An 18,852-nucleotide genomic window follows, 5' to 3' on the forward strand; every position below is an offset into this window, starting at 1 on the left:
TTCCATCATAAAAAGAAAACAAAACAACAGGAAACCTACACGACTTAAGTTATTAATCAAAAGGTAGTCCAATATTTCTTTAAATAGGATGTCCTGAATTATATCTATATTTGGCTTTCAAGGTTCTGTCCTTTTTCTGTTGGGGTTCAGTTTTTTAAATCAAAAATGAATTGAAAAATTCAAAGCTAGCAGGAATAGCTAATAATACATAGAATCAGGATTAAAAAAGATTTCTTATACTTCTTAAGAAAACCATTTATGTCTTCCTTACCTACTGATTCTTCAATCCCTTGCAAATGGGCTTTGACACTCAAACATCATATTGAATCTACTTTCATATATTAGCAATAATTGCATCTTTATCAAATCTAGTGGCCCTTTTCAGTAGTCATCCTCTCTGAGCAACTTTTTGCCCTTTCATCGCTTTCTAATCTTGGATATTCTCTTCTCCCTTAGTTTCAGAGAGATGCCTTTTTTTTTGTTTTCCTTTTAAGCACCCTCTATCTAATCTACTGACCAGTTAATGTGGAAATATTTCTCAACAACTTCCTTAGCCTCCTCTCTCTACATTTGAGAGAGGTCATATTTGACCTCTTCCCTCTTTCTCATTTTCTATATCCAGTTAGTTGTCATGTGCTGTCACTTCCACTTCCACCACATCTTTTGTACCCTTCTCCTTCCCTCCATTCCAGTTCATAAAATCCTTTATATCCTTTCAGTTAAACCTCTGCCTTCTTCTAATCTTTATTCTCTCTAACGTATTCTTCATGCAACAGTTAAAATCATTTTTCTAAAGTCCAGGTCTGATTATTTCATTCTCCTGTTGAAAACACCTAGAATTGCAATGCTCTCAAGGATAAAATACAAACTTAGGATTCTACCATTTACCTTTACATGGTGGCTTCCATATACCTTACTAGCTTTATTTCACTTTATTTTTCTTGACATATCATGATCCAATTAATTTGGACTAGTAATGTCTTAGCATCAACACACTACCCTTCACATTTCTATGTATTTTCAGATAAGTCAAAACTGGGAAGAATAATTAATTCAGTGGATGACAGAATGAGGATTAATAAATAACTATACATCAGTATATAAAAGATCTGGGCATACAGATCTGGACATACAAGCACAATATAACTTGTGTACAATGGAAGTTAAAAAATATGCTTTGAGAGAGGCATAAGATGCAGGACTAAGGAAATTATCATTTTTCCCCATGTATATGATGCACCTTTTTTTCAAAAAATCTGTGATCTGAAAACTGGGAGTGTCTTATACAGTGGTTGTAGATTTTTTAATTGCATTTTCTGCTTTTTCCACACTTGTTCTTGCACTAATTGTTATAGATTTTTTCACTTTAATTTCCTGCTTTTTTGCACTTGCTGTCTTTGTGCTCATTGTTTCGCATTTGTTACTGGTATATTAGGTGACATTTTATCATATTCTACCCAGAAATGGCTCAGAAATGATTTTTGTACAATGCTGGATCACAGTTTGCAAAAGTGAATGGAAATCATGTTGTTGAATGTCAGTTTGGTCCTCCTCCAACTGAGAAAGCAATCTGAGATTGTCTATGGGAAGAAGAAACCTGACTGGAAACACCATGGCAGAAGAAGGCCATGAGAGGCAAGTCAGCCATATGGCCTGAGTTAGAGAAAGAACTGAAGAGATGGATTGAAGAGCAAAGGGCAATTGGAATTCCTGTGTTCACAAAGATGGTTCAGCAGGAGGCCAGAAGAAATGCTGATGAAAAAGTGACTGATTTCCAAGGAGACACAATTAGTGTTTCAGGTTCATGAAACAGAATGGATTGAACATGTATCCATGCGCCAGACTTGCCCAGGGAGTGCTTATGGTCAACCACAAACCAGAGCACAGACAGAAGAGTGGTCAGAGCCTCTCCTAAGACAGTGATTTGTTATCAAACACAGATGAGGGCGAGCTAATGGATGGGAGTTTTGATAGTGATGAGGAATTGTATGAATTTTATGATGAAAAGTTGAGTTCAATAACTTTATGTAATACATTTTTCTCCCCCAAATTAAGATGCATCTTATACATGGCAGGATCTTATACATGGGGAAACAAGGTATAATCTCCCTGTACTCTGTCCTGATCATATCATATCTGGAATATTAAGTTTAGGCAACCCATTTTTTGAAGAATATTGATAAGCTGGCCACAATTAAAACAGGGAATGACAAGGAAGGTGAAGGAACTTGATATCATGCCATATCTTTAAAGAGAGGGAGGATGGTCAGCCTGGAGACCAGAATGCTTAGTCAGGACACAGTAGCTACCTTCAAATATCTTAAGGCCCATCTTATGGCAAAAAGAACACACTACTTCTGTTTGGTCCCAAAGGACAGAAGTAGGAACAATGTGTGCAAGCTGCAGAGACTCAACCTTAAACTTGAGGACATAACAAAAACCCTCTAAAGCAGGGTGGACATGGCTCTGGAGGTCATGAGTTCTCTGGAGGTCATGAGTTCTCTGGACACCATGACTCTAATACAAAGCTGCAAGACCAAGTACACAGAATGAGTCTATTGTAGAAGAGACTGTTATTCAGGACCTGATGGCTTCTAAAGTCCCTTCTGACATTCTTTTTTAAAGAGGAGGTCACCTGAGTGAGTGGGCAGATCAAAGATGGAGTTAATGCAGAAAGAGACATTGAAGGGTGAAGGGAATCGAGGAGAAATAAAACATAATCCTAAAATGAGTCATGAGGAAATGGCATCAAAGGAATAGCTATTGGATAGTTAACTTTTCCCTTTGAGAAATAATATGAATGAAAAAACATTTATTCAAAGCTTACTTTATGTTAATCACTGTGCTAAAAAAGGCTAAGAATACAAATATGAAGAAACAACATTTGCAAAAAATCAACAATGATTCATCAAGGTCAGCTAAAAATTCCTTTTTTTCAAAATGAAAAGGGTATAAAAATGAAAATAATTTATATGCCAAGAGTACTATAACAAATGTTAATAATATTATTGAAAACTAGTGCTACTTGGGAGCTAACATATCAAAAATGCAGAGCTGCAACAAACCTCTTTCTATAGGATCATAGAAGTAACCATTATCCCTGAGATTGTTAAAGGCAGATGGCAGGAGGTCAGCCAGGTAAATCTTAGCATATGCTCGGGCTGCAATTTTCTGTGAAGTCTCTTTCTGTTTTTGTACTACTTTAAGTTGTTGGTCTCTTCGACGTTCCTGCCAAAAGAATAAAAATAGTGTTGAAAACTTGCATTTATATTGTGTTTCAAAGTATACTAACAAGACTATCATCACTGATTTTTCCACTTTTATTGCTGTACAAACATAGAACCTGGTGAAGGGAATGCACTGAAGTTGTTGAAGTCCCAGTTTTTTTTTTTTTTTTTGCAAGGCAAATGGGGTTAAGTGGCTTGCCCAAGGCCACACAGCTAGGTGATTATTAAGTGTCTGAGGCCAGATTTGAACTCAGGTACTCCTGACTCCAGGGCCGGTGCTCTATCCACTGCTCCACCTAGCCACCCCGAAGTCCCAGTTTTATCAAAATAGAAAGTAGAATATTTGCTTGTTGTATGTTCTTATTTCTTCTTCAAGTTATTATGTATGGAATTTGGTAAATCTTTATTTCATTACATAAAATTATAAAATGAGACTTATTATCTATGCAGCATCCAAGGATATTGAATATTATTCTTCCTTTTGCAACAGGGGAAAACACTGGAAAACTTTATTCAGCAAAGGGGGAAAAGGTCTCATTCTACTCCATTTCCATTTTCTAGTTATAACAAAGACTAAAGAAACAGAACTATTAGTTTCTTGAAGTGCTGCTTCATGTATCTCTATTTCTAGAACATGAGTATGTCCTACATCTTAAATTCAATGATGATAGTAAAATAGTCTTCACAACATGCTTTCTGTATACATATCCTACAAAGATATAAAGCATATGGGGGCGGCTAGGTGGAGCAGTGGATAGAGCACCAGCCCTGGAGTCAGGAGTACCTGAGTTCAAATTCGGCCTCAGACACTTAATAATCACCTAGCTGTGTGGCCTTGGGCAAGCCACTTAACCCCATTCGCAGTGCAAAAAAAAAAAAAAAACAAACCTAAAAAAAAAAAGATATAAGGAATATGAGAAACATGGCACAAATAATCAAAGATGGAAATATGTTCTGTTCTCTATCCCTGCATTATTTTAAGGCTTATGACCAGGATTTTTACTTGAATGTTGAGTTCCTCGACAATATACACAATGATTCAGTAAAATAGTTCTAGAAAATTATTAAATAAATTATTGAATTAGTGCACTTGTGAAGTAAGCATAGTTTCTGGTCTGAAAGAGGTAATGAAGCTAACCAAGTGTATTTTAACCAAAGCACCTTAACCAGTAGGAGTATATGTTAGTATGTTATAGATTCATTTAAGTATCTAACAAATAACATTAAATAAGTTCAAGTTATACCAAACACAGACTTTTTAAGAAATAAATTATTTTATAAATAATATCTGAAAAACGACTATTTATAGAATATGGCTCAGTATTTGATTATGACATACTTCCTACTGCTTCAGAATATCCACTGAAGCATTGATTAAAAAAAGACATTGTTATGGATTCAATGTCTTGGATTTTCTTTTTTGGGGATCCAAGTTAGAACTATATAGAACTCAATTCAGAAACCCTAATGAAGAAATCCTTTTATATACAGTTCACAAAGGGCACTATGATCTAACTACAGAGGAGTGAGCTGCCCAGTTAAGTATTCAGAGTCTTTTTTTTTTCCCACCAGTCTTCAAATATTTCCAGTTAATACTGGAATCCCAAAGTAATTTAATGCACACCAGTAGTAAGCAGCAACAACACAGGGAGAACTTAACGCTGCTATACCTTCTCTTTCTGGTGGCGCCTCTCTTGCTCTTCAAGTCGCTGTACTTCTGCAAGTTCCAAATTCCGTATTTCTTCAAACTGCTGCTGTTGGATCTCTAGTTCGGCCAATTCTTCTTCCTCCATGACTTCGAGCAAAGATTGTTCAATGGTCTTGCCCACCAAAACTTCTAACATTGGTTTGACTTCAATGTCAAAGTTAAACAGCTTGGGAACCCAAAAGAAATTAGTTATTAGCTTTGAAAGTTCCAATCGTTATATAGTAGAATAGTATCTTATTTGTAGATATTTGCAGATATCTAATCATGTATTTCAAGGGAAAATATCCTTGTTTTAATATTGTTCTCCCTGAAAGATTCTCACCTCTTACTATTAGCAGGGTTGAAAAGATCTCAGCAATATCTAGTAGCAGATACACAAGTGGTTGGCTTACTAATCTCTTCCTCTGTATGCCTATAGCATCACTTCTCCTATTTTATTAATAGTTGTTTGGGGTTTCTTTCTGCTGCATTCAACTTCCTCTAAGTCAGCATATTTATTCATTGCAAAAGAATGTAAAAACTAAAATTACCTTGAGATCCTTCTTAAACTATACTGAATTACTCTAATTGCAAATCTGGCTTCACTTGCATATTTAGTACAGAATGTCCTTCCTCATTTAGTACTAGACCACCTCACTAAAGAAAAAGAAAATCAAGCTAAGAACATTTTTGAAAATTTAGGGGGCAGCTAGGTGGCACAGTGGATAGAGCACCGGCCCTGGAGTCAGGAGTACCTGAGTTCAAAGCTGGCCTCAGACACTTAATAATTACCTAGCTATGTGGCTTTGGGCAAGTCACTTAACCCCATTGCCTTGCAAAAACTAAAAAAAAATTTAGATTGTAAATGTCATCAAAGCTAAATCAAAAGCATGGTAGTGGCAGTCATATTATGGATCAAACAGCTCTAGAAAATCTGAGGAGAGAAATCCAGCTTATTGTACTTTTTGTTATAAGAACCACTGTTTGTAAAGTGTCTACACTCACCTCCAGACTTCCCTCTTTCCTGTCAAAGGCACACCATCCTGCCAGTCAGTGGGGTCTGCAGGCAGCCTCTCATCTCAACTCCTTTCATTCAATTTTTCTCAAGTGTAGGCCTGACTGATGCTGGCACCCCTTTCTCTGGTGAGTACCCTGGTGTTCATTTATTAGCACCAGGATCACATACAGTCCTAAGTTGACACCTGGCACATTGGCCCTGAGCTCATTTTCCAGTCTCCTTACACTTGGCTTTCTTCCTTGGATTTTTATGATCTGGCTACACTGACCTACTTACAATTCCTCACAGACATTCCATCTCCCAGCTAGACTTACATTTTTGGACGTGGCCAATGAGGCAGGTAGGAGGCACAGTAGAGAGTGTTGGACTTGGGGTCAAGAAGACCTGAGTTCAAATCCTGCCTCAAACATTTACTATTTGGGAGACTTTGGGCAAGTCACTTCTTCTTTTTCTGCCTCAGTTTTCTCATCTGTAAAATGGGGATAATAACATCACCTTTCTCACAGGGTTATTGTGAGGATAAAATGAGATTATAAAAAGCACTTTGAAACTTTTAAAGTTCCAAAAAAGATGCCAGCTAATATTTATCATCTCTGTACCTTTGCACTGGCTATCTCTATTCCTGGAGTGTTCTCCCCCCCAATCACCAATTCTTAAAACTTCTGGCTTCTTTCAAGACATTACTCAAATGTCACCTCCTGAAGGGTGTTTCACCTTCTAGATACTCTCTATATATCTTGCATGTGTTCATTATTTATTTGCACACTCCCTGTAAAGCCCTGGAAGGCAGGAATGTTTTTGGTTTTCTCTATATTCCACATACAATGCTTGGCTCTACCTACATGCTTGTGATTAACAAACTCATACTCAATCTCAATGTCCCCATGACTGAAGCTGGATGAGCTGACCATACCTCTCCATCTAGTATCTGTGTGGCCACATCTTTGCCAGTTTTGGCTGGGATGAAGAGCGGTGTTGGGGGTTTGTCCAGAAATGCATCCGTTTGGCATTCCACATCTACTTCTATTATGCGGTCAGCAAGCTCTTCCAGATAGAGCTCTAAGAAGAGAGGCCACAACATTGTTAGGTTTGGGGCACACTCTAACATTACATGGTATTTCAAATTTTAATGAATAAGAAAGAATATGATCCTTAAAGTCAAAATAATCATAGGTGAGATCTGATTTCTAAGGTACAACATACTTAGTTTATGATTTATATGAAAGTGTATGTGCTGAGTACCGTAAAGGGGTTGCAGTAAGGTAGGATACAGTATCAGACAGTTAACAATCATAGTGGTGAGAGGCAAATATTTACCTAGGAATGCAAAAGAAGCCAAATAAGCATACAGGAATGAAGAACAAGTATATAAAGAATTATGAAACATTTTTGAAACTTTAAGGAATGTCACACATTAAGCTATCTGATGTTCTCTTTTCTCCCTGGCCCCTACATAGATATATTTGATCAATTCTGAACTTAAGAGAAATCAATGGTTCATTCTGGAATATAGTTTTCATAATGTGAATAATTCCTAGAACATAGCTTTCACAGGAAGAAATAATAAATTATCCTGGCAAAATTCTAAGAACATAGGTGCTGTAATTCCACTGAGTCTTATTCTCTGATTTTTGGGCTATGTGATACAGACCTGGACTCTGAGGTAGAGAAGTGGAGGGTATAGACAAACATTCAGGGGTTGATGAATCAGAGATAGAGCTATTGACGACAAAAGAATGATATCACTCAGGATTGGTGTGTTAAAAGGTACCTGGGGCTCTGCTTACTCTATAAAGATGCATTTGTAGAAAGCATGAGATTATTTGGTTAAGTCTTTGACAGAAAACAGTGAAAGGTCCAGTGTCCAGGACAATTTCAAGTCAAGTTACAGTTCTGGTAGAACTGGTCAACTCCTTTCACATATGACATGGACATCCAAGATTCAGAACAAAAGGTACTGGGTTATCTTTATCACATGTAACATATTCTGTGTTACAGCAATAAATTACAATGAATTATACTCCTTGTGAGCATAATTAATCTGAGATTCTCTTCTGTTCCTGGAAATACATGATTGTATCTTAAGTTTTGGTACAGTAGATAAAATTTAAGAAAGAGAATCTACTGGGAAGAGTCAAAGGAGAATTGAAGGGATTATAGAATTAAACATTAATTGTTCTATAATTCTAAAAAGATATTTTGAAATGATCTTGTGTAATTTCCTGAAAAAACTGTTCTGTGCTTTTTTTCTTTCTCTTTTTTTATTTTAGGCAATGGGGTTAAGTGACTTGCCCAAGATCACAAAGCTAGGCAATTATGAAGTGTTTAAGGTCGGATTTGAACTCAGATCTTTCTGACTCCTGGGTCAGTGCTCTATCCAATGTGCCATATAGATGCCCCTTTAGCTAATCTAAATTAGCTTTCTAAGCTATATGCTTTAGGTGGCATCTTCTGATTATAAAGGTCTAAAATTTTTTCCATTTTGCTGTATATTCTGTTACTTTTGATATGTCTTCCAGAATGCAAAGTTTATTTCTCTTATATTCTCTGCTTGTATCCAAAATATTCACTACTTTCTCCATGTTGTTGATTTTCATCAATTTATCTTGTTCTTTTTTTACTGAGGGAGCTCTCATTAGACAGTTTTCTTTGCTGAAAGAACCTCCCACTTCCTACTTTTTAAAAAAATGCATCTTTTAAAAACTGAGGACATTGTTTTTAATTATATTTTTTATTATTTATCAGAAAGCTTACCAAATACTAGAACATTAAAAATTTCAAACTAAATCCAGAAAAGCAAACCTCAAACCAAATGCAGAAAAGCATTAATAATATATACATCCTTTTCAGAGCAGTGAAATTACATTCAATAAAGAGCCATGGAAACAGAATAAAAATAATTGGAAATTAAATAACCTAATCCTAAAGAATGAGCAGGTCAAAGAACAAATCACAGAAACAGTCAATTTCATTTCAAAGAATGACAACAATGAGACACAACACACCAAAACTAATAGGATGTGGTCAAAGCAGTACTTAGGGGAAATTTTATATCTCTAAATGTTTACTTCAATAAAATAGAGGAAAAAGCAAAGAAATAGAGAAGAAAATAAAGAAAAAAATTAAAAATCCCCAATTAAATATCAAATTGAAAATCCTAAAAATTAAAAGAGAGATTAATAAAACTGAAAGTAAGAAAACCATTAAAAAAGCAAGTAAAACTAGAACCTGGTTTTATGGAAAAAAACAATGAAATAGATAAACAACTGGTAAATTTGTTTTTTATTTTATTGGGTTTTTTTTGTTTTTTATCTTAAAACGAAGAAAAACAAAAATGAAAAGGGTGAATTCACCACCAAAGATGATGAAAATAAAGAAATTATTAGGAGTTATTTTGCCCAATCATAAGTCAACAAATCAGACAACCTAAATGAAATGAAAAAATATCTACAAAAATATAAATTGCCCAGATTAACAGAAGAAAAAATAGAATTCTTAAATAACTCTATCTTACTTTTGTTCCAATTACATATGAAAATGTATAACATTTGTTTTTAAAATTTGAGTGCCAAATCCTTTCCCTCTCTATTCACTGAAAAAGTAAACAATCTGAAATAGATATATATGATCAGTCATGTAAAACATTATCTCCATATTAGTGATGTTGTAGAAGAAAATACCAAAAAAAACCCCACTCCAACAAAAACAACCCATACCTCCAAAAAAAAAAAAACCCAGCATGATTTAATCTGCATTCATACTCCATCAGTTTCTTTGCTGGAGGTAGATGACATTTTTCCTCATGAGACCTTTGGAACTGTCTTAGATCATTGTACTGCTGAAAATAACTAAGTTATTCACAGTTGATCATCATAAAATTATTGCTGTTATTGTGTTCTCCTGATTCTCACTTTACTTTGCATCAGTTCAAGTAAGTCTTTTCAGGTTTTACTGAAAGCAGACTATTTGTCACACTATTGTAGGGCAGCTAGGTGGTGCAGTGGATAGAGCACCGGCCCTGGAGTCAGGAGGACCTGAGTTCAAATCCAGCCTCAGACACTTAATTATTGCCTAGTGATGTGAACTTGGACAAGTTACTTAATCCCATTGCCTTAGATAGATACATTTTTTTTTTTAAAAAAAGCATCACATCACAATCATATACAACAACTTGAGTCATTTGATGGTCACTGTCTCAATTTCCAATTCTTTGCCAACACAAAAAAACTGCAATACTTTTATACATAAAGTTCCTTTTCCGTTTTTTTCTTTTCGTTCTCTTTGGGATACAGACTCAGTAGCACTATTATTGGATCACAGTGTATGCACAATTTTATAGATCTTTGAGCATAGTTCCAAACTGCTCTCCAGAATGGTTAGATTAGTTCACAATGCCTCTAATAGTGCATTAGTGTCCACATTTTTTCACAACTTTTGCAACATTTGTTATTTTTCTTTTCTATCACAGTAGCCAATCTGATAGGTGTGAGATGGCATCTCAGACTTGTTTTAATTTGCATTTCTTTAATCAAGTGATTTAAAACATTTCTTCATATATCAATCAACAGTTTTGATTTCATCTGAAACTGCCTAGTTCATATCCTCTGACCATTTATCAATTGAAGAATGACTCATATTCTTATAAATTTGAAGTATTTGAGAAATGTGTCCTTCACCAGAGAAACTTACCATAAATTACATTTCCCCCTCCCACCACTCCTGTTTTCTGCCTACCTTCCAATTATGGTTACACTGGTTTTGCTTATGCAAAAGTCTTTTCATTTAATATAATCAAAATTATCCATTTTACATCCCATAATGCTCTTTCTTGTTTGGCTATAAATTATTCCTTAGCCCACAAAACTGACAGGTAAACTATTCTATGGTGCTCTGATATACTTATGGTGTCACCCTTTTGTGTACCCATTTTGATCTTATATAGTTTGTACGCATTTTGTACCCATTTTGATCTTATATAGTTTGAGATGTGAGTTTATACTTAGTTTCTGCCAAACTAACTTTTCAGTTTTCCCAGCAGTTTCTGTCAAATAATGAGTTCTTGTCCCAAAAGCTGGGATCTTTGTATATTACTGGAATTATTTGTTAAATGTTTGGTAGAATTCACTTGTGAACCCTTCTGGTCCTGGGAATTTTTTCTTAAGGAGCTCACATGGCTTATTCAATTTCTTTTTCCTCTTTTGTTAACCTGGGAAATTTATATTTTTAAAGTATTTATCCATTTCACTTAGATTGTTTTATTTGTTGGTATATGATTGGACAAAATAACTCCAATGATTGCTTTAATTTCATCTTCACTGGTGGTGAATTCACTGTTTTCATTTGTGTTTTCCTTCTTTCTTTGTAAAATAAAAAACAAATTTGCTGGTAGTTTTTTCATTTATTATTTTTTCCATAAAATCAGGTACAAGAGTTTTGTTTACTAGTTTAATGGCAACTTAATTTATTTTCAGGATTTTCAATTTGCTGTTTAATTGGGGAATTTTAATTTTTTCATTTTCTACATTTTTTACATGCCCAGTTCATTGATCTGTCTTTTCTCTATTTTACTGATGTAAGCATTTAGGGATATACAATTTCCCCAAGTATTACTTTTGTTACATCATTAATTCTGATATGTTGTTTTTCTGTTGTCATTTTCTTGAATGAAATTAGTTTCCACGATTTGTTCTTTGATTTACTCATTCTTTAGAATTAGGTTATTTTAATTTTCAATTAATTTTTAATCTGTTTCCATGACCCATTATAGAATATACTTTTACTGCATTATTATCTGAAAAAGATATATTTACTATTTCTGCTTTTCAGCATTTGGTTTGAGGTTTATAATTTTTCTAATACATGGTCAATTTTTGTGTAGGTGCCATGTACTGCTACTCTAGAATTTGTTTTGAGGTATTATTTTAATGTTGTATGGAGGGGAATTCAAGAGTGCAGGCAAGTCCTTGCCTTTATTCTGTCATCTTAGCTCTGCTCCAATCTTCACTTTCATTTCAAAAACTTCAACTCTAAAATCTTTAGCCATCACATCCTTATTTCTCCTTTTCCTGATCATGATAAAATATGCTTCTGTAAAACCTAAGGTTTCCCCACCCTTTGCTATGGCTGGATTTCCCTTCCTCTATTGTAGTTTTAAAATGGAGCAGGGTTCTTTCCATCATTTGCTAATGGCTGGCTTTCCCTTCTTTTGTTATAATTCTTCCCCTCTAAGATTCCCTTTAATTCTACTTAGGCAACAAGCTCCTTCTTGCTCATTAGAAACAGGTTCAGAATACCATATTCTCTTTCACCTCCTCTATTTCTTTGAAGAATTAAATTATAATTGAAAACAAGTCAAGAGAGAATTAGTTGCTTTACTTTGGGTCAGAGTGAGTTCCAAGAGATGTCTAGATAGATAAATTTCCATATACTGAAATATTATGCCTTTGTGACATGTCTGTAATTCTTCCTTTTGTTACTTATTACCTTAAATGTTCAATTGAGCATTGGAGACATTTTCGTTCTATCTAGCTCATGCGCCACTCTTTGCTCTTCTTAAGTCAGAGGCTCTGAGTAAGTCTACTGGACTACTTGGGAGTGATTGAACAGTTTTTCCCAGAAAGACAAGGGGAAAGAGAGGAGACAAAGAGGTCAAGGTGAAAAGAGAAGGCTTGATTTGTACCAGGGTTTCATCTACTCATATCTACAACAAAATTAAAGAATTAGAATACCATTCTACATAGTTGCACTTTTAAATATGTTGAAGAAAATAACTGATTTATGCTAGAGTGTAGAGAGTTAAGAACAGGAATGGCTTTGTCCCCCGCTTTGGGCCTATGCAGAAACAGTTTGAGAACAGACTATAGAAAAGAGATGGGAAAATTTTTCTTCCCTATTCTGACCAAGTAGTACAGAATTCTCTGCACACTTAAGATACTCAAATATTTATCTTTACATGAATTTTAAGTGAACAGAGAATTGGTCTGTATATGAAATACATGAATAATATTATAAACAGGTTGACATAAATTGAGTGGAAAGAATCTAAAAATAAAACAAAAACTCGATTTTTTTTTACCTGTCTGGACCTCAACATGCTTTCTGCCTTCTACAGGTTCAGGACTTCTTAGTTGAAGATGTTCTCTAGCTCTTTTTCTGGCGAGAGCTTTCCTCTTGGCTTCTTGTTGTCTTTGAAGCTCAACAGGATCAGGTTGAGAAGCCTGTAAAATATTTCTGAGGATTAAATTAATGCAAATGATAGGTGCTAGATTCTTTCCCCACTTTCTTTCATTCACTGATTAAATTGGAAGCCTAAATGGTATTCATGGGAAAGAATGCATGCTTAAAAACACAGTGCCCATCTAAAGGTCTGTTAACAGACAGAAACTTATTTGAGTGACCTGATATTCAAATATAAACAATTAAGAGCCAATGAGGGAGCAAATGAGAACGTTTATCAAGTCCTAGATATTCCCTGATCTTGCTGGGGGTGGGGGTGGGAATGATTCCAGGTCTTCTTTCTACTTTCTAGCCCATGCTGCAGTCTTGCCACTGCATATGGTCTCCCATTCCCATTGCAGCTTCCCTTTATGTATTATTATTTTTACCCATTAGGTTCCTTGAAAACAGGGACTATCTTATTTACTTGTTTTGTATTCTCAGCATCTGGAATTTCCTAAGCACTTATTAACGAATCTCTCTCTTTCTTTCTCTCTTTCTCATTGCTAGCTATGTGACCCTGGGAAAGTCAATTAACATGTTTGCCCCAGTTTCCTCATCAGTAAAATGAGAAAAGCATTTTCCTTCCAGGGCTGTTGTGAGAATCAAATGACATAGTAATTGTGGAGTGCTTAGCAGAGTCTGGCACAATTTAACGCCATAGAAAGATTGATTTTTTTTCTTTCTTTCTTTCTGTAGAAAATATTCCCTCCAAGTGTTAACTGGAAAAGCTATCAGCATTTGTCCTCCACATATTCAAGCTGAAAGCTTCTGACAGGGATTTTTCTGAAGCTAAACAATAATGGAAATAGAGCCATGACTAGACTGGAACAACCAGGGTGCACATAACTTCCAGCTGCTTTTACAGTAGACTTCCCTCCCAGCCCCATATGGGATCCTAGGGTCTTTGTCTCCTACTTCTCCTGCCCAAATGAACTGGCATTTAATATATGGTTATAGTTTCTGCTAATTGGTCCAGGTAAAAAGTAAAACAAAATTTAAAAAATCTTGTTATAGTTCTGAATAAGAAGCCTTAAGACTAATCTGTAGTTACAGGTACAGGGAAAAAAAGAGAATAACTTTAGTCAGAGAAGGCATCAGTGTGTCCTGTTGTCACTCAAACAATGATGGTGCATGATGAAGATGAAGGCTCTTGAGGACTTCCCCTTGGTGGCAATGGTCAAGCCAGCAACAGGATTTTTAATAACCCTTTCTAAAAGGCAAGAAGTTAACTTTCTAGATGAATCAGAACTACACTGGCTATATCTTCAGGGAACATTGGGGAACTTCAAAAAGAACAATAGATAATTCCTGGGGACATTCAGGAGAATCAGTTGAGAGATAGTTGCTTATTGAAAGGTTGTTTTCTTCAATATATTAACAAAATTATTTTTCTTCTTTCTTTTCTGCTTATGTCTTAAGAGCATATATCACAGTCAAAGCTGGGATTAGAACAAAGACTCTGTCACCCACTCTGTGAAACATGTCAGGACTTCACCAAGTATTACTTTTCTGGTCTATAAAATAATTTTAAATTCAATACTGTCTAAGATTCTTTCTAGCTCTAAACCTATGATTCTATGGAAAGTTGGTTATAGCCAATTAGTTGGTGATTTTCTCCAGATTTTCTAGGTAGAGATTACAAGTCATTGAATAAATTTCCTAAAATTTACACAGCCTCTTTATGTTATGATAATTCCTCAAATAAAAGTTAAAATTTGGAGACTCATGGAGAATTAAAACATACATCTTCTATATTTAATACAAGCATTCTTGGTTAATAACCTTGTAAGCAATTTATAATAAAACTGACAATTATTCAAATTTTTTATAGATTTAATGCAATATCAAAGTACCAAAAGGTTCATAAGATTAGTAAAGAAAAAAAGAGAGAAGAGGACCTGCACTGTCAGATCTTTGTATTATAAGATATTTGTATTTGTCTTATAAGTGGTAATTACCAATACTATTATTTTCTAGATTTAAAAAATAGTTAAATGTAAAAGAATATGTAATCCAAAATAAAAAGCAAAGACACAAAGTATACTAGCTTTTGATAAATCTAAAATTACTGAACACAGAAAGTGAGAATTATTATTATTCAATAAGTACTGATGGAGAAATGTCAGTTTACACTTCACATCACCAACTACTAAATGAATCAATAACAAAAATATAAAAGCCCATCATTTAAGATTAGAAGATGTAGTGCAGAGCAGAGCCAAGATGGCCACAAGAGCAGATCGTGTCTTAGGCACTCTCATAAATCTTCGAAACTAAGGACTTTAACTAAATTTTTGAGAGACAGAACCCACAGAGGGACCCAGTGAGGCAGTTCTCCTACTCAAGGTAACCTGGAAAAGAGCAGAAAGGCTCTGCTCCCCGGGGCCGGAGGGGCGGCCCACCAGAGGGGTGGCCTGCCAGAGCCAAAGAACTTCAGCCTCCCGGAGGCAGCCCTAGGGCGCTGGGAGCTGGGGCTCACAGCAGCGGGGGAGTCTCCTAAGTTGCACCCCGGGGAGCACAGGGCACAAAGTGGGGGAACAGAGGGGGACCTCTGCCAGAGTGAGCATGTGGAGCCCAGCCCTCAGGGTACACAGCTAGCAGCAGGGCCACTGCATTCCAGATCAAGGAAACAGAAGCAGGCAGAACTGTAAGCAGGAGCCCCCAGGGCATGAGCCCATTGAGCTGAGGGAGGGGAGTGAAGAGAGAGAGAGACTGCAGAGCTCTGTCCTCTGCCCCTGGAACAGGACTCTGGGGCTCTGACCACATTCAGATCCTGATCCCAGTCTAGGTCCCCCCATAGAACAGCAAGGCCCCCCCCACCTCGGCCCCATGGCAGAGGGGGGCGCTTATGGTCATTCACAGACTGGGGGGGCAGAACAGAGCCTCACACACTGAGACCCTTGTGGGAATGTCCCGAAAGCTCAGGAAGCACCCCAAAACTCAGGCTCAGGATGAGAAAATGAGCAAGACATTATCTATGATCCCAAGAAGGATCAATAAACTCAGTCTGAAGATGAGGAAACACAAGCTCCTGCATCTAAAGACTCCAAGAAAAACAGAAATTGGGATCAGGCTGTGACAGAGCTCAAAAGACTTTGAAAATCAAATGAGGGAGTTAGAAGAAAAACTGGGAAAAGAAAGGAGAGAGATGCAGGAAAAACATGAAAATGAAGTCAGCAGCTTAGTCAAGGAAATCCAAAAAAAATGCTGAAGAAAATAGCATGCTAAAAACCAGCTTAGGTCAAATGGATAAAACAGTTCAAAAAGTTACTGAGGAGAAGAATGCTTTAAAAAAAGCAGAATTGGCCAGATGGAAAAAGAGATTAAGAAAACTCTCTGAGGAAAACAAATCCTTCAGACAAAGAATAGAACTCAGGGAGACTGATGAATTTACAAGAAATCAGGCCTCATTACTTCACCCTCCCCCAAATGAAAAATTAGAAGAAAATGTGAAACATCTCATTGAAAAAACAACTGATATGGAAAACAGATTTAGGAAACATAATTTAAAAATTATTGGAATACCTGAAAGTCATGATCAGGAAAAGAGACTTGACATCATTTTCAAAGAATTACTACAGGAAAATTGCCCTGATATCCTAGAAGCAGAGGGCAAAATAGAAATGGAGAGAATGCACAGATGCCCCAAGAAAGAGATCCCAAAAAACCAACCCCTAGGAATATTATAGCCAAGTGACAGAACTCCCAAGTCAAAGAGGAAATATTACAAGCAGCCAGAAGGACACAGTTCAAATATCGTGGAGCTGCAGTCAGGATCACACAGGACTTAGCAGCAACTACATTAAAAGCTTGAAGGGCTTAGAATGCAACTGAGAATCAACTACCCAGCAAGGCTGAATGTCCTCTTCCAGGGAAAAAGATGGACTTTCAATGGACCAGGGAAATTTCAAATGTTCCTGTTGGAATGGCCAGAGCTGAACAGAAGGTTTGATCTTCAAATACAGGACTCAGATGAAACACAGAGATTGGAGGAGAAGGGGAAAATATGAGGGACTTAATGATGAATGAATTGCATGTATTCCTGCATAGAAAAATGACACTGATAATACTCATATGAATCTTCTCAGTTAATAGAGCAGGTAGAGGGAGCTTTTATAGATGAAGCACAGGAGAAAGCTGAATTTGAAGATAAAATATGGTGGAAAATGGAGTCAATTAAAAAAAAGGGAAATGTAATGGGAGAAAAAGGAGAGAGGGAATAGGCCAAGATATTTCATATAATAAGATTTTTTCTTTATTACAATGAGCTATTGCAATGAGATGGAAGGGGGGAAGACAAGGGGGAATGAGGGAAGTTTTGCTCTCATCAGAGGTGGCTAGGAGAGGAAACAGTATATATACTCAATGGGGTATAGACATCTGGAGTAAGAAGGAGTGGGGGAGCAGGGGGAAGGGGTGAGGATGTGAATGAAGGAGGAGAGGATGGACCATAGGGGGAGAGTGGTCAGATATAACACATTTTCTTTTTTACTTCTTGCAAGGGGCTGGGATTGGAAGGCCTGCCCAGGACCAGAGGGCCAGGTGGATTCTGGGCCTAAGGGGTGGTATGGGGGCTCAGGGCCTCTTGGCCCCAGGACCAGGGATCTGTCTGCTGTGCCACTCAGCGACCCTACAGCAGAGTCAGAGTGAAAGGAGAGAGAAAATATAGTACATGGTAGTGGAGAAGTATGAAAGGAGGGAGTTGTGATCAGCAATGGCAACGGTGGAAAAATATGGAAGTAACTTTTGTGATGGACTTATCATAAAGAATGTAATCCACCCACGACAGAGTTGTTGGTGTTGGAACAAAGACTGAAGCATATTTTTTATTATTATTATTTGGGGGGGGTACAGGGCAAATGGGGATGGGTGGCCTGCCTGGGGCCACATAGCAGGGTGACCATTGGGTGTCTGAGGCCAGATTTGGACCCAGGTGCTCCTGGCTTAAGGGCCAATACTCTGTCTGCCACCCAGCCACCCCTACTATTATTACTGTTTTATTTTATGTCTTTTTTTCTTTTTTTTTTTTTTTGGTTTTTGCAGGGCAGTGGGGTTGGGGTGGCTTGCATGTCACACAGCTGGGTGATTGTTGGGTGTATGGGGCCAGATATGGGCTCAGGTGCTCGTGGCTCCAGGGCTGGTGCCCCATCCATTGTGCCACCTGGCCATATCTACAATTATTTCTATTATTTTTTTTAATTTTAATTTTTTCTCTCCCCTTTACTTTATCACTTTATTTACTTTATTTTTTTTATTTTAATTTTTTCTCTCCCCTTTACTTTATCACTTTACTTTATTTATTTACTTTATTTTTTGGGGGACAGGTATTTTGTTTACTCTTAAAAAAGAATATTTTATTAATGTATAGAAACCATTATTTGTACAAAATGAGAATAAATAAATATTAAATATTAAAAAAGAAGATGTAGTGCAAGTGCTTAAGGGGATTTTTATATATTTTTTATCTTGTTTTCTCTATTACATTTTTATCTCTATCTAAAATCTATCTAAGTGTATCTGCAAAGCTAGTCCTTATAGCAAAGAAAAGGAGAGGGGGAAAATGTTTCAGAAAAACTAATGAAAAAATTAACCAAATGTGACAGTATTACATTCACTGTTTCATATCTACAGCATCTGCAAAAAAGGGAGGCAGATTTTCCCATTACACCTTTGAATTTAGGCTTGGTCATAAGCATTCTATT

The 18,852-nt window shown here is 36.4% G+C and overlaps 1 protein-coding gene across 3 annotated transcripts in view; it reads right to left on the minus strand.

Annotated features, from left to right (window-relative positions):
• The window catches only part of RSPH3 (radial spoke head 3), a 120,950-nt gene that overhangs the window by 43,425 nt on the left and 58,673 nt on the right, over nt 1-18,852 (minus strand). For all 3 annotated transcript variants that reach the window (XM_074187951.1, XM_074187950.1, XM_074187949.1), the window contains 4 exons: nt 13,008-13,149; nt 6,846-6,991; nt 4,898-5,101; nt 3,066-3,228 (listed from right to left, as the gene is read on the minus strand). In XM_074187951.1, coding sequence (XP_074044052.1) covers nt 3,066-3,228; nt 4,898-5,101; nt 6,846-6,991; nt 13,008-13,149 — 655 coding nt within the window. The remainder of the gene's footprint in view (nt 1-3,065; nt 3,229-4,897; nt 5,102-6,845; nt 6,992-13,007; nt 13,150-18,852) is intronic.

This window comes from Macrotis lagotis, chromosome 5 (genome assembly GCF_037893015.1).
Source record: "Macrotis lagotis isolate mMagLag1 chromosome 5, bilby.v1.9.chrom.fasta, whole genome shotgun sequence".
Classification (NCBI taxonomy): Eukaryota; Metazoa; Chordata; class Mammalia; order Peramelemorphia; family Peramelidae; genus Macrotis; species Macrotis lagotis.